This window comes from Anopheles gambiae, chromosome 2 (genome assembly GCF_943734735.2).
Source record: "Anopheles gambiae chromosome 2, idAnoGambNW_F1_1, whole genome shotgun sequence".
Taxonomy (NCBI): Eukaryota; Metazoa; Arthropoda; class Insecta; order Diptera; family Culicidae; genus Anopheles; species Anopheles gambiae.
The window spans coordinates 114,532,251-114,548,971 of record NC_064601.1 but is presented as its reverse complement, the minus strand read 5'-3'; the positions used below and the strand labels follow the sequence as shown (position 1 = coordinate 114,548,971).

The following is a 16,721-nucleotide window of genomic DNA, read 5'->3' as shown; positions in this document are numbered from 1 at the left end:
TCACTCATTTTGGCATCAATTTCCGACCAGTTTTGGGGGGGGGCAGTGCTTGGAGTTTGGCAGGCACCACACCTTCAGACTACGAATGCGACTTTGATGACTTTGAGAAAGCGCCCTCTACATGCAAACACACCCTCAATAGCAAACGGTAAGCCTCATTACCCTGTCATCCGGACACATCAATCAAACGTGAAATTGTTTGGAAATCAACTGTCGAACGAATTTTGATGTTCGTTCCCGTTGACTTCCCACGCCGAAAACACACACACACACTGCTTTCTCCAATACTCTGACGTCTTTGGTTGCGAGCAACAGCAGCCATGGACGTCGTGTACCTGTGCTGTAATGCTTAAGCCCCGGAGACATATGAACCACATCCAGCGGGTGGCATTTTGCACACGGCACAAAGGGAGAAGGCCAAACCGCAACCAGAACCATCCGACCGCGGGGGGTTGCGCTGTGTGTTCCAGAAGTTTTGTAGATTTATGGGCCTCGCACCGGCCTCGCGCTACTGCTGCACTCCTCGTATTTCCTGGCCGTTCCCAAAAGGGACTCATTATTTTCGGGCATAACAACACAGCTCACTCTTTCGGGGCAGCCGGAACAGTTGAACAGGGATATTCGATACTCCCCGCTCCCCGGAACACGATGGGAAGAGGGAGCTCGTGAAGGACGCCCCAAAACAGAAACCGATACCTGTCGTACTGCATACACCCCCTTGAACCTCTCGCACGTGTGTTTTTGTGAACGTGAGATATGAAAAGCTCCAACGCGCTCGTGCGTCCATCTGGACCGGGATATATTTCAAAGACGTGCCTCAATCTTTACTGCCATTCGGGCAGCCTCCTCCTGACCCAGTTGCACGTGGTTCGTAAATGGTTAAAAATGGTACTGAAGCCTGGGCCTGGGTCTGGCAATGAAAACCCAAGAACCAACTCCCGAGCATCAAGAATCAAGATCTTCTTACAACGGCAGCAGCATCCCGGGCAAAAAAGGCATATATTATCGTATATATTTTGTCACGGGAATGATCGATGGGAATCCCTTTGCCTCTCACGAACAAGAGCGGCACACACACACACGCACACACGCACAGAGGGAAAGGCAATCAAGTCGTTTTGCCGCGTAACGCCCAAATAGCAACCACGGAGCAACATTGCCTGCTTTTTCCCGAGCGCGCCCGTGCGTGCGTGTGTGTGTGTGGGGTGTGATTGTACAATAAATCATGCCACTCCAGGGGCGCCACCACCTGGGCGAGAAGAAGCTGTACACCTGCACACAAGGATCAAAGTGTGTGTAATGCCGGGGTGGCGGGTTGCCGTTGGAAATAAAGCCCTCATGCGATCGTTTCATCCGCAAAAAAGTCGCTTCGCGGGCCTACCTTTTGACGTTATTACCTGTTTTTACAAGGCTGCGATAGGCTGACGAAAGAGAGAGAGCCTTTTCATGGTTGAGGGTTTTTTTCCTTTTTCGAAAAACCTTTAAGGTTTCGCACGAATAGAACGACACCCATCCCAAACTAGGACGGGAAGCTTTTAATTGCCTACATTCAGGCGCCGCGCTCAAATCGACACCAGATTGTTTCCGACTGATCCAATCTATTCGTGCTAAATAAATAATTTACGCTTTCTTTTCTCTTCCTCTTTTTTTTGCAATGCTCAGGCACACCCACAGGATGGCACGGACCGGACGCAAGACAAACCCGAATGCCCGTAAGTATAATTACCATCAGTTTTCCTTCGATGTTCTACCCACCACCATCGGGAGTCTTTCTTTTCGTTCCAGTTGTGCTACACCGTTGTAGTTTTTGTTCATTTCATCCGCAAATGTACTTTTTTGTTATACTTTCTGGGTGGGCTACGCTGCCCCACCGCCGCTATGGCTCATTAGAGAAGGAGCGCACGGGGCCGGGCGCCATTATTATCTCGCAACCATATCGTCCTCCTTTCGCGCTGGCTCCCAACCGCCGGCGAGAAAGCAAAATTGTACCGATTGGTTCCGCCTTTGCCTTTGCCGAACAAAGCTGCTGGTTGCTCTCTATGCGTGTGTGTGTGTGTGTGTTTGTCTGATGGGGTGAAACAAATCGTGAAACACGAGAAAGAAGAAAGAAGCGCACGGGACAGCCGGGACGAATATTAGCAACAATCCAGTGTCCATCGTTATTGTTCGAAGCAGCAATGGTGGTGGTGGTTCGTTCCCTGGGATATTTCATCCGATCATTAAACGGTTCTGTTTGCCACCCACCAATCCCCCCACCCCGTTCTGTTCCATCCCCTTCCCCCCCGCACCACAATCCAATGCGAAGCCATCGTTTAGATGATAGAATGAAAAATCTTTTCCTATGTCTTTTTTCCACTTTTCTTGCGAGCACAAATAAGACCGACTCTGGTCCGCTTGTTCTTGATGCTCGTTCCTTGCTCGTTGTTTACCCCCCTCCCCTTTTCACCGTCACCCATCCCATGCCTTGCTCGCTCGGTGGAAGGACGCGTGAATGTGAAGGTTTCAAATTAATCGCCAGCATTAAATCATCGTCCATCGTTTTCGTTCGGCGAAGCGCGCAGCTAAATGAATCCTCATTAGATACATCGAAATATCTTATTTACGTTCGCCATTTTCTTTGCAAAAACCGTTTCCCTTCTATCCTTCAGGGGGTTCTTTTTTCTCGATCTCTTTCTCCCTTTTTGTCTCTGTGCTGCGTTTAACGATAACGGGGTGTATTTATAATATTCCCGCACCCGCGAGGGTCCACCAAGCACAAGGGGAATGTGTATGTGAGTTTTCGGACAGAAAGGATCACAGACAGAGCAGACAGAGCAGACCGTATTTGCCTTCTCCGCTTCCTCACACACACACACTGGGAGCACTGGCACTGGTCCCTCAGGTCCCATTTTGTCGTTTTTGCAATTCCCGCAATGGAGTTCCGCTTTCGTCGCCTGCTGACTTGACTGTGTTTGTACTATTTGTCAAAACTCTTCGCCTCCCCTCCCGCTGGAACCCCCCGGGACTGGCAGTATTTTGTCCATCCGTTCTGAGTCGCTGCCATACTTACCGGAGGACTAATTCTTAGTAGGAACTGGCGCCAGCCCGCCCGCCCTTCCTAGCCTAGTGTTTGTGTCGTTTCGGTGCGAGCAGTTGTTGCGGGGTGTGGGATAAAACTTTTTCGTCACAATCATAATAATTATTTCTTCCGTACCGTTTCTGCCCACTCTCCCCATCATTCTCATGCTTCATGCTTCTTCTACTGTCTATTTTTTTGTTTCTCTCTCTCTCTCTCTCTCTTTGCCTTTAGGAACTGTCAGCTGCTGCAGCGAAACTGGCAGGACGATCGGGACCGGCACGCCCAGGAAAGCGCCCAGTTAACGGAGCAGATTAATTATCTGCAGGTAATTAGTTTCTTTTAAGGCTCATCGTTTCGCTGCTCTAGTTGCTCTCCCCTCTGTCCAACGGTTTGCTGTCCATCGGTCCAACGGTATTTTTGTCCTGTGTTTATAGAACAGAAGACTTCTTTTTTGCTTCTATGTGTGTGTGGCTTTATCGTTGCCACCCAAGAGAGTACTGCCCGGTACGATTTTAGGTTAGGAAAATTTATCATTTTTCTTTCTTTGTCCAACACTGTTGACCACCGTGAGCTACAGGATGACTCACCGTGAACTGCGATAGCGTGTGTGTGTGTGTTAAGCTGTGTGTTAGAAAGCGAAACGAAAGCGCTTAACCCCGGGAAATGGAATCTTCGGGCGCTCTATTCCCGAAGCTTTAGCAAGTCGCACGGAATGAACACGCTTTTCGGTACGCTTCACGATACTATAAAATTTTATTTCCCCATCACCCCCTTGCTAAGCTACTCTCCTCAGCTCTCGCCCCAAACGCTCCACATAGCGGCAAAAGGTCAGGAACGACTTTCGCACCTTTTTTTTTTTGCTCCCAGAGCGCCGCCAGATCGGGAAGGGCCGCCAACGAGAAAGGCGATACGCTTAAGTTAGCACAATTTATTCATTGTCCGATTATCTGCAACGGGGGGCGCGCGATGGCTTATCTAAAGCCGGCGTTGAACCGTGAGCATAGTTGCCCCCCTGGGTTGTTGCAAAAACCCGTGTACCGTGTAGATGCAATCACTGTCTCGCGGGCTCGCGCTCGGGGCAATCGTTATTGTACGAGGGCGATGGGGGCGGGGGTATAGGGAGACGGTGCAAAACTATGGGCGCAACTTTCAGGCTCGATTTGTGTGTGCACGGGCGAGCGGAATCGGCGCGGGAGGATCGGATGTTGCATTAAAATGGGGCACGGGGCTATAAATTAAACTAGCGGCCATTAATGAAGTTTTGTGCCGCGCTTTACCTTTTACACCTTTTTTTTTGCTTCCTTTCTTGCTTGGCTCGTGTGCATCGTTATTGCGTTTATAGTGGAGGAAATTCTTGGAGCAAGGATGGAGATGCATTCCTTTGCGAGGAGGTGGTAAAATGTTGATGCTTACCTGTAACGATACAAATTGCAAAGAGGTAAAACCGCGTTAGTCTTTCGATTTATAAAATATTACATTTTTTGTAGATTTGTTGGATTATAAGATGCGCAATTCTTTCACCTTGTTTATACGTTTAAGCAAAAATCATTTGAAATAATTTCAGTGTATCGTTGTTTGAACTTTACCTAAAAGATAATCAAAATATTATGCCGCCGAGTAGCGAAATTGTTAAAAAATGTAATTATGTTCTAAAACTTGCATACATTTAGGCGTATTATTTGAACGAAACTTGATGTTCGTGGCATACATTCAAATTGAAAGGTTTTTTGTTATTATTTTCTATCTACATAGAATATACACACATTTTCAATTGAAGTATGATTTTTAAGCCCCTTCCCAGCCATTTCCTGTAAACCACAGCCATGCTACTTTACACGGAAGCAAGTTCATCATCCGGCGCGAGGAGCAGCACAACTTCACACACAACTTCACCGTCAGAAACTCGCGAAGGAGGAAATTAATTAATCAATGTTTCAATGTTGTTGCCAAGCCGGGGCAGTTAGTCCCCGGGCAGAATAACCTTCCCGGGCGACCCTTTTCATGGCCCCGCTCGACACGGCGGTCCCGTGATGAATATGTGTTTTCATGGTGTATTGTTGGTTGCTTTTTTTGTACACTCTGTGTGAAAGAGTTGAGTGTTGATTTTTTCCCTCCCCTTGGCTCGCGGTGGATACTTTTTATCGCGCCTTTCATAAGGAAATTGGAAAAGTTTTATCGAACGCGCTCCGGCCACCCCAGCGCGGTGCGCTGTTGATGAAATCGGGAACAAGGAACAAGCCCCAGCGGTGGTGGAGAAGGAGGGGGAGGAAAACACATCCAAACATTTACGGGTGTATTTTTAAAGGGGTGTTTGTGCTGTAATGGTTTGGTGAAAATACGTTCCTTTCCGCACTGTGATGTAGCACAACACCGAGAATGCTTTATACAAAACCAATTGATGATTGTAGTCATTACACAGGGACAATAGAACCGCACACAATACGCTGACCTCTCTGTTACCTCGAGCGTCCGAACGGTTCCCTTTGCCACCTCCTCCAAACATAACCCCATTTAAAGTACAGTGATCATTTGCAGTTGTGCAGCAATTGTCTTTGCGGTATGTTCTCTTCCGGACCATTTCTTCGCCCGTATTGGGGGGAAGGTGATGAAGAGGATGGTCGTAACACACAATGGTCGTAAGAAAACAACAGTCCACAGACATCGTCCCATATGGCGCTTGTTAGGCGGCACCGCTCGTTGACATCGACCACATTTGCAACGGTAATGCGCACCGGCAACCGCAGGACACGTTCGACTGATAAAACACACATTGATTGATTGTAGTAATTACTCAGCCACAACCACACACTCCTTCCCGGTATGGACCGGACCCGTTCGGTCGGCCAGCCATACAACCGAGGGACACGTGCCGAAAGGCCGACGGTCACGCAATTACGTTGTCAAATAAGAAAGATCAGCAACTGGACCGACCAACGATCTGAACATCCAAAACATTCCAGCGCCTCATCCAGCGCCCTCTAGCGCTCCCATTCTGCTGTGCGGCGAAAGGTGTGTTTGTGTGGATACATTTCCCATCGAGCCGTTCATCACGGACACTGGACGTTTGCTGGAGCCTTATCCAGGGTTCCATGATCCCGGGGTGCGGCTGCTGAGATGCTGCGTCAGTAACGCACTACTCTACCCAGGGCGGTTCCTCCCCGATGCTGTGTTGTCAATAAGACGCCAGATGGCGATAAATTCCTTGTACACGATAGGCGTCTAGGCGCACTAATCTCCTTTTCGCTGCTGTCGTATGGGTGGGTGTTTGTGCGTGTGTGTGTGTGTGTGTGTGTGAGGGGGGGGGGGGGTCTGGTAATGCGTACGTGCGAAATGAGCCTTCCCGGAACTGTTTCATTTCCACACGTTAATCACCCTATCAGACGCATGTCTCAAATCCCTTTTGGCACAGCAAAGCCTTATTTCAATTCCCCTCCCCTGCTGGGGCCGACCAGCAGCAAACCATGGCACGGCTTCGTTATCGCCTTTTCGCTGTGGCCTGTGTGTTTGTGTGGCTTGTGTGTCGATAAACAGGGCAAACGGAAACGCGCAGAATAATTATCAATTCCTTTTAATTACTAACCTATCGCTCGGTTGTCAAAGCTTGACGTTTCTCTCTCTCTCTCGCTGTGTGTGTGTATGTATATATTTTTATTTCTCTCTGCTCCATGAGGCCGCACACGGTCTGAAATCGATTTTTTGTTCGCTTTTTTTTCTGCAGACACAGCTACGCACGGTCCCGCGGCCGCAGGATGTGGGCGAGCTGGTGCGGGAGCAGTACCGCCGCATGGAGAACGATATTACGAAATTAAAGCTCGCGGTCGACGAGAAAAACGTCGAGCTGGTGTTGATTAACGATCTGAAACGGAACCTTAAGGAGGCGCTTGCGAGGGCGAAGCGGACCGAGCAGGAGCGGGCGGAGCTGGAAAAACGCTTGCTGGAAGCGCAGATGGAAAACAAGCGACTGGAGGTAGGTACGAAGTAGGTGCGAGCGAGCCGTACTTTATGTTAATTTTTAATAAGGTTTCCACATGACCAGAAATTGAGATGCTTTTGTTGTACAGATTGCATACCTTTTGGCGCATGTAGCGCTGAGAGACGGAGAAATACGCCTTAAAGTATGCAATTGGTCGAACAAAATCTCCTTTTAATCAACTTTTCGGTTAAAAGCTCCTACAAAACATTGCACCCGAGGAGCAGGTGTACAGCATCATCATCAGCGTCATCAGAAGAGTAATGATGGATAGAACTTCCACGAAAGCTCGAGATTTTCATCCCCACCATTAAGTTGAGGGATTAAACTTTCCCAGAATGAGCCGAATATCTCAAGTGTCACGAGCTTCTCAGAAACGGTGACAATCAATTCTGTAAAAAGCAGCGACTGTTGAACCTTTGCGAGCTCTTCGCTGCTCAAGTGTCGGCGCGGAGTGTAGCTTTACACAGCGATGGTACACACTCAGCATCCGCGCCCGAAACACCTGAGACGATTAAAAGCAGCGATGAATAATGTGTTGTTGCGGTTGGGGTACCATCATTCTTTCCTTCACAGTACATTAACTCTCAGCCAACACACACACACTCTCTCTCTCTCTCCCTTTGTAACTTACCGATCGTTGCTCTTTTCCTTCCGCAGCTCTTCCTGGACACGCAGGCCATTAACTTTCGCAAGGTGAAAAGTGAGCTCAGCCACATCCACCAGCTCTCCAGCCGGCAGATCCAGTATCTGGACGAGCCGATCGATTCGCTGGTGCAGCTGGCGGTCAGTCCACGTCGGCACCATCGCGGCCGTCAGCCATCGTTGCGTAATTATGCATCGACACAGTCGTCGGAGTGTGATACGACTTCCTCCCGTACGCTTCAATCACCTCGCCCGGAGGAGGAGATGGAGGAGGAGCACAATCAGGCAGCGAAATCTTCACCAAACCGGCCCGAGATGGACGTGGCACAGCGAAAAGCTCATTCCAATTGCCGGACCACCACCACTACCACCAGTACGTCGGGCCTCACGCCCGACGAATCAATGCCTTCGTTAGCGGCGTCGCAATCGGATCGGGATAATGCGACCGGGAGTACGCAGTCGTCTACGCCGAGCTGGATTGACCGACCGCGACGACCGGGCGATGACAATGGCAAAGATAACGAACGCCACCGCCAAGTACCGGGCATCAATCGTGGTGCCGATCACGATGACAACCGCATCCGTCACCGGGCGAGCGATTCGGATTACAGCGCCGGGAAGCTGACCGGACGCCCTCTGGACGATGGTGACGCCCAATGGCAGCAATTCGTCGTCGAGCTGGCCGGTGAGTAGTGGGTGCTTGTCTTTGTGTGCAATGCACATCGAAACGTTTTTGTCCCAACCCGGTGTGCCTTCAGTTTGTAAGCTTACTTCCGTGGCGATGCACACGGAAGTGGTTTTAAGGAGTGATTTTTTGTTTCGCTGCGTGCCCGTTTCATCGTGTCTATCGAAATTGCTCGCTGCTGTGGAAGAAGCTCACGCGGTGACTCTCCCTGTTGTTGTTGTTGTTGGTACCAGTTCACCACCCATTCAGCAATGAATCATTCAGTAACGTCATCTGCTTGCGACGAGCGCTGCAATTGTATGCTTTCGCGTTTTGGTTTAGCCGTCTTTGTTGGATAGAGACTCTTTTTTCCTTCTGTTTCTTTTCTTCAGTATTGATGTGCACGTCGGCGTGCAATACCGTGATAGTTGCACAAATTAATGAACAGGATGGGACCCGGGACAAATGATGAAATTTTTTTTTTATGCACGATAGAGCGCCCCACCGTTGCCAAATGGGCGTTGAGGTGAGAAAAGTAATTGGAACATGTTGATTTTAATAGTACAACGAGCTTACTATAATGAAGCGCTCGATGTTTGACATTCACACCTACAGTGCAGTGCTCATTAAAACCAGCAGCTTCCACTCCCCACTCCCCATTACATACACTTGCTTACACATTCCGCATTTCACCCATGGGCGTCAGCTGCAACAAATCGTTTCCAACTACATACGGCAGCCACGCTGCAAGAGGTTTGCGTTGAACGAATTTGTACTACATGTCGCCCGGCCTGTTGACGCATACGTCATCCCAGACTGACACGGTGTACCCCCCACCCTCTGCTGCTTCTCAACATCAACAACAGCAACAACATAAACAAAACCAATGCACATCAACCCATCAGCGACAACCGAACTCGCGCGCGCGCCCTCAAAAACTCATCAAACAATTTACTTTATTTATGAAATTAGCTGCCAAACTCGTGCCGTCGCTACATCGGTGCAACAATTTTAACTCGCCTGCCACCTGCCTTGTCTCTTTACCGCTCAACCCTGGACTATGGAGGGCAGCTTCGGCTCGGATTCGCCAACAGCCGCCGCTCTAATGCGTGGGATCGTGAATAATTCCTTCGTTGTATCGAGGTCGATCGATTGCAGTCGTGTGTGTGTGCGTGTGTGTGTATGTGTGTGTGCTTGAGCACGATAACAGCAATAACAGCAAACCGCCAGCAACCAGCAGTGGTGAGGGACAGGGTTTCAGGGGGTGGTAGCGAGCAGCAGCAGTAACAGCAATGCAACTTTGTAGTTTGCAGCCGGGCGCTTTTAATGGCATCAATAAATAATAGCACAAACGCACCCATGACATTCCATGGCAAGTTTTGTTTGGCTTTTAGTTAGGGTTCCCCGCCGGCCGCTGTTCCCTGTCCCCCGGGCGCTGCTTCTCCCATACATGCGCTCAGTGGAACGCCCTTTTGTGTTTGTACGTGCCTGGAATGAATCACGACACGCTCTGACCGCGGGACACGGGCGGCTGATTGGTGCTCGCCCGCGTATAAATCATTGAACGTACACATACACACGCGTGCGTATGCACACAAATTTATCGTTTTTGAAACACTAATGTTTCATTAATTATGCTACTTTGGGCAGCTTTTCAGTGGTTTTGTTTGGTTTTGCATTTTGCACTGTTCGGTGCCTGTGCTCTTCACACGCATGTGCCGCGAGTGTTGTTTTCTGGGGGGGCGGAGGCCTGTAAAATGAGTGCCGTGATTGAATGTATTTGTTTTACGGTGGCACGTGTGTTATCATCCTGGTCACGGCACCGAAACTGCGTTTCACTAAAACATGTTTTTGTTAATTAAATTTTTCTCAAAAATACAACATTCTTTCCGAGAACGAAGTCACTTCCTCGAACTGCGTAAACAATGTTAGCCTTCGCGTCTGGTACCGGTTTGATTTTTCCGGAAAATGCTCTCACAAATTATGAAGCACCATGCGCCTCCATCGACGTCGACGAAACTTTGCGAAACACGAATAATTGAGCCACCTCATTTTCTGCCGCGCCTTCTTGCCGCAGTCAAAAGCCAGCTTGCCGGCAGCTTACAAGACATAGATGGATTATTTAATTTGCACACGAGCTGCTCTTGGCCTACGGCAACGATCTCAACGGGCGCTTTTGCATCGCTGATCCCTCGGTCCCATCCGCGCTCGGCTTTCGCCTGTGGCATATTATACGTGGAACAATGAACACCCGGTGTGTGTGTCTATGTGTGTGAGAGATTTTTTTGCTGCTACTCATAGCCTCGTTTCATCCCCTTGTGCATGTGAGCGTGCTTAATCGAAATGCTTCGCTAACCTTTTCAACGATCTACCACCGCCGCCGGGATATAGTTTCTTATTTATGCCAGTCGCTTTTTTCCCTCCTGCATACACCATGTGTGTGTGTGTGAGCTACAAGCTACACACGCGCACACAGACACACAGAATAGCAACTTTGTACGTGCGAACATATTGTGTACGGGTGAGGCAGAGAAAGCTTTCCATAGAGAGTTTTCGCCCGAGCGGAAGAACTTCAAAAAACCCCGGCCATTCGATTTGCCTCAAGGTGAACACAGCCACACACACACGCGTACGCTTCACAGTTTGTGCGAAAACCCATCGGCGCTTTGTTTGGTGCAAGTTTGACTACAACATAGTCTTCACACACACACACAGACACAGGCACACATTTACACTTGGTCGGCAACGCACTGGAAAGCGACGGCGAAACAATGATCGATCAAATAATCTCCGTTCCGAATCGCTCATGAATATTCAGTACCGTCGCTTCCGATATGATTTCCTCCCATTTGCCCGCCTCACGCCCTACCGCTTTCCCTCTCCCCTCCTGCCACACACAAGCACACAATGTAAGGATGAAGAAGGCAGGCCGGCACGGAGCCCACACAGCAACGCATCGATGAAATCGTCATCGATCGAAGAATGACTTCCCGCGTCCGCTACATTACGAGCTTTTAACTTTGTTCGAGTCTCCCCTCTCGCTCGCTCTATTGTGCATCAAGGGGACACGAATCACGTGGTTTTGAGACCCCGCAAGGTACTCGCAAGCGATCCCAGCGGGTAATCGGAAATGACATGACATGGTCATGGATTCGTTTGCCTGCCGCCTAATTACCTGCTGCCGTACCAGGGCAATCCGGAGGAATGGACCAGCAGCTGAATGTAAGAATGTTTTTGAAAAAAAAGAAAAGATTCCAAGAAACAAGCGACACATTAAAGGAATGGCTCGATTAGCTGGCCAAGCGCATCCAACCCCTTCAATCGTACACACTTTTCCAGTGAAACACGCTTCGCAAGAGCGGATTCCTTTGTTGCGAATCGATTGTGCATTCGGACGGTTCTTTGTCCGGCGTTTGAGAGTTTGTGCCGTTGTCTCTGTGTGTCTGTGTGTGTGTTGGCGCTTTTTTGTCCATTTCTTTTTTTTCCCATACTCTCGACTACGAATTGTGCGAACCTTTGGTGAACAATGATGCGATGAAACTGCAAGCACAGAGCCCGGTCCAGACCAGTGGGGAGGCGAAGTGGGCGAATATTCGATAAATGGGTGGGTGGGGCAGTTCGGATCGTTTGGAACCAGCATTTTGTTTTGGTGTACCGGTTGGCAAGTTCAAACACTCCGAAGAGACTCCATTCCGAGCATGTGTGTGTGTGTGTGTGTGTGTACGGCCATGTGAAACCCCCGATAATGGAGGTAATGTGCATCGGCCGGTTCGCTTTGCCGGGTTCGCAAAATGGCAAAAGCAACGATATCTACGTTTGAGCAACTCGAGGACAGCGTATACATTCCGAATTGGAGCGGTGAGGAAGTGGGGCGGACGGTGAGGGTGGAGCGGAACCGTTTGTTGGAAATTTTCCACCCAATGATAGATCCCCGTTTTTCTCGGAATATTTAACTTTCTAGCAATTGGGGGAGGGTGAGCCAGCGGCACACACACACACACACACACACACACACACAAAGAGCCATAACTCGGCCTCGGTCTTTGTGTGCGCTGTTTGAGTATGTATGAAGCTATCGCGTTTATGCTTGCTTTCGCTCAAGCAAGCTGCTTTCGCTTTTCATGCGTGTGCAAGTGTTACAGTGAGTGGCAAGAAAATGAGCTTGCTTATTTGTTTTTGTAAATGTATTATGTTTTTTAACACTTTTTAAACATTTGTAAACGAAGCAACTTTTCCCCTTAAGTCGATTTTTTGGGATGTTTCTTTGTTTTAGAACATTATATTGTTATTTTTATTCAATATTTTTACACAATTATTGCCCATTTGTCTTTTGCTAGTCCTTCCAATGCAATTTATTTGATGTAAACCAATTAAACTATAAAAATATCAGAGTGGAAATTGATTTCCCAATGTGAGCCTTTTCTGCCGAGACGCACTGTGTACGGATTCCTCGTGCAGCAAAGCGCACCAGTCCATTTTGCACAAAACTCGAATGCACACACCGCGCCGTCCGATTCAATGCATTCTTTGTCGGCAAACCGTGCGTGCAATTGCGCTTGTGAGTTGTGCGCGCTCGCCTATTTATGTGCTGGTGTATTTTTGTAAAGCTCCCCCAAAACAGGGTTGAAATATTTTCCATCCATCCTGCTGGCAGCGCGCTGCTTTATAGCTTTGTTTTCACCCGACCGAGCGATGTGATTACATTTTCCACCGTTGATTAGAGACCCCCTGTTCCCTTTGCCATCGTTATGTGTGTGTATATGGGGGATGAATTTAGCTTTCCAGCAAATACACCTATTGATTTCAGGCATTCTATTTTGGTGGAGCTTTTGAGCGTAGCGTCGGTTCACTTTTCGACCGATGTAACTGAACCGCATGCGAATACCATTCCACCCGAATCAATCTCTCGCTTTGAGGTCATCAAATTGGGCATTCTTTGGCTCGGTTTTGGAGCCACGGCAATTATGGACATTCCACACAGGCACACACGCGTCCGACCTGCAAGCACGAACGTTAATCTCGCCCAGAAGCGCCAATCCTTCGCACGAAAATGCCTCAATCACTGCGAGCTTCCCGAGCCCGATGGCTATCGCGCGCTCTAATCACCTGTCCTCTGTCGGTGATGGAAACACGATTTGGGAAAGGCCCATTTCCCGTGCCAACAGCGATGACGACGGTGACGGCCGCCCCGTCCGATCGTATCATTCGGCCCAGCGGAATCAAATTCCAATCCACGGTGGCGGCAATTTCTCTACGGCCGAGGCACACCCCCACACACACTCACATCCCGTTGCTCAGTCCTGTTTTGCCGGCCAGCGCGGAAACAGCGCCGAGAAGCACCCGGTGGGAAAAGGCCGCAATAACCTCGGGGAGCTTGGGAGACCACTCCACACACTAACCGAGTACGTCTTGGCAAGCCTTCAAACCGATAATAAAGCAATCTTGCCACCGAGTCGACAATCAGCGCCCGCCACCAAGCCGACGGAAGAAGGTGAACACGACACTTTGACGGTGGCCAAGAGAGAGAGAGAGAGATCCGATCGGACACGCGCAACCAAACCAAACGACGGCTGGGATGCCGTGGTGCCTTTTAATGGCCACATGGTGCGGAGGTATGGTGTGTGCCGCGATGCTCTCTGATTGTGGTCGGGCTCCGGCGAAACTGCAACACGGGGCTCGGGGTTTATATGAGTGCGCTGGTTCATGATTTGCATACGAAACCCATTTGCCTCAGCCCAGGTCGTTTTTCGATGGACGATAATCATCCTTTCCAGCCGTACTTCATGGGATGTGAAGGAGTAGAAGAAGCGGGTTTAGGATGGTTTGCAATGGTGTGAGAGTGAAACGAGAAAATGATAGTGATAAAGATAAAGCGTACAGCGTTGAGAGTTGAAGACGGCCACAAATGAGCCTTTGGATGGAAAACACTCGATTTCGGGCTACAATATGGGGGCTGGCAATGATTTTTCTGTCTCCAAACTCCTCCAAACGTCTTTTCTTGCAATGGTTGAAGCTGTTTTCAATTGCTTTATGTCACATAAATGCATATATTTTGATATCTTATGTATCACTGCGCAAATTGTGCTAAAACGTAGGCCTTCCTAAGCTGAATGAGTTTAGTATCTGTTACAGGAATGGTATAGGTTCAGCATCAGTTCCTGGACTGGTATAGGTTCAGCATCAGATCCAGAACCAGCATGAGGTCATGGTCAGTTCCTGAACCAGTGTGGGTAGTACCGGTATGGGGTTGGTTTTGGTTTTAGGTCCCTTCAGAGGTTGTCCTCAACTCCCCAGTTTAATTTCGTTTCGGCGTTCAGTTCAGAGTAAAGAGGATCCTTCAAATTTCGTTGAGCAGCCCTGTAAACATATCCAAATTCACTTCTTCTTCTTCTTTCTTCTTTGGCACAACAACCGTTGTCGGTCAAGGCCTGCCTGTACCCACTAGTGAAGTGAGCTTGGCTTTCTTTGACTTATTGTTACCATAGCAGGATAGTCAGTCCTACGTATGGGGGCACGGGCTATTCGGGACGTGAACCCATTACGGGCATGTTGTTACGTCGTACGAGTTGACGACTGTACCACCAGACCGGCCCTGATCCAAATTCACTAGCTTCATGTAAAAGCTCTATTCTGCAACGTGTTTGAAGGACTCACTTCATGCAAGATTTGATTCTGTGATTTTGAAGCTGTGTTTTTAACAACCTTACCAATAGATTATCTCTGTTAAATACACTGAAATTAAGGGAAGTTCTTCTCTCATTTAAAGGCGATAAAAACTGTATGCAAAACCATAGCAACAGCTTAAATTTCTTCGTGTTTTTGTGCTGCTTTTCATTTGAACCCAGAACAATAAATTATTTCTTTGTCGATCTTCTACTTAACTATTGAAAAATGCTGAGCAATAGCTGATTCTTTTTACTGTTTCTGTTACTTTTGATCTTTCATAAATCTTAAACTTTTTCCCTTCTATCAATCCATCCAACTTCCATTTGAATTCAATGGCCAACCACAGCAAAACAGACACAGATATAACTGCCGCTTACCGGAGAGAAGATAGAAAAATGCGTCCATCTCAACCCATCCAAACCTCAAAAAAACCACCAACAAAAAGAAGAAACAATTTGCACATTTTTACTACGAAACAACTTCCGGGCGGGCGGGAAGTGGGGAGAGCCTTCTCATCCCCTTCTACTTCGATAAGCCACAGGAAACACACATACAGCGGCCTCATCCCGCCTAACCCCATCACATCCTCTTCACAAGGGTGGCCGGGCGGGCTATAAAAACGATCTTCCGCTTTCCACGTTTTTCCCCACTTTCCAGCGGCATTCATCCTGTTCGGCCCGGGCCAATCCTTCCCGGGGTAAACTTCGTGCCCGGGAAGATTTCGATTCGCCGAAAAGGTAATTTCCTCGATTGATGCCCGAAAGCTTCAAATCTTCATTTTTCAACACAAAGACACACAACTCGGCCAACCCATCTGGAGCTCGCCGCCGTGCTGCGAAATAAACACAAGCACACACACTCACACACACGCCGACGCAGAGGTAGTCCCACAACTCACCAGCATTCATCCGGCATCATTATCATTATCATCGGCGCGGGCGGGGGGGGAGAGGATGATGCTGCTTTGCGTCTCCTTTCTCCTAGCCGAAAACCTCGGCTTTTCCGGTGGATGGGGCCAAATATCATCTGCATAAAATATGCTCAGTAATCAGGTGGAGATGAGGTGAAGAAACTGGCGAGGCTGAAGCAGGGACGAGCACGGGGGGAGGGAATCGTAAAGTAATGCTGAAAAATCCTACTTGTCGATGTAAAGCCACGGGCTTTCCCCGGGGTTGGTGTGGAAGGAAGCTATTTTTCTTGCAAGTAAAACCCCGGCCCAGGCCCTTTTTTTGAAGGTGGCGGTGGTGCTGGTGAGGTGGCACAGGGGGGGGGGGGGGGAGGGGACACCAGCGGAAATGACGAACCAGTTTCCGTTTTTACCAGTAACCCGCGCAGCATGGAAAGGGGTGAAAACTCCTCAGTGGGTTGGGTGGGCAGGGAGACAAGATATTCGTTACTCTAATTTATTCATCCGAACGTGTACTACACAGACAGTTTACAACGAGCTACTTTTTGCGGCAATTTACCTCTCGCTCTCTCGCTCTCCCATGCTGCGACACCCTACCCCCGTCAGGAGTGCACGTGTGTGGGAGGAAAATGGTCCCTCCCCATCCATCGCATTCTCTGCCCCGTTAGTCTCTTTTCGATTTTGGAAAAACGTTCATTTGGAAAATGAAAGCAAAATGTGTGCGAAACGCTTCGTTTCGTCCGCATCACGCACCACCCTCGTGCCCGATCTGTCAATGAGGGATGGGATTTTCTCCCTGCAGGAGGAAAGG

The 16,721-nt window shown here is 48.9% G+C and overlaps 2 protein-coding genes across 23 annotated transcripts in view; one reads left to right on the top strand and one right to left on the bottom strand.

Moving 5' to 3' along the window:
• Positions 1-16,721, bottom strand: part of LOC1269835 (glucose transporter type 1) — a 172,006-nt gene that overhangs the window by 110,249 nt on the left and 45,036 nt on the right. The gene's annotated exons all lie outside the window — the stretch shown is intronic.
• Positions 1-16,721, top strand: part of LOC133391020 (uncharacterized) — a 41,468-nt gene that overhangs the window by 11,487 nt on the left and 13,260 nt on the right. For 5 of the 14 annotated variants that reach the window (XM_061640681.1, XM_061640679.1, XM_061640680.1 and 2 more), the window contains exons 6-9: positions 1,675-1,712; positions 3,290-3,383; positions 6,777-7,025; positions 7,689-8,358. In XM_061640681.1, coding sequence (XP_061496665.1) covers positions 1,675-1,712; positions 3,290-3,383; positions 6,777-7,025; positions 7,689-8,358 — 1,051 coding nt within the window. Of the gene's footprint in view, positions 1-1,662; positions 1,713-3,289; positions 3,384-6,776; positions 7,026-7,688; positions 8,359-9,309; positions 9,708-16,721 lie in introns of those variants that run through there. The other 9 variants (XM_061640672.1, XM_061640669.1, XM_061640671.1 and 6 more) reach the window with 3 other exon arrangements.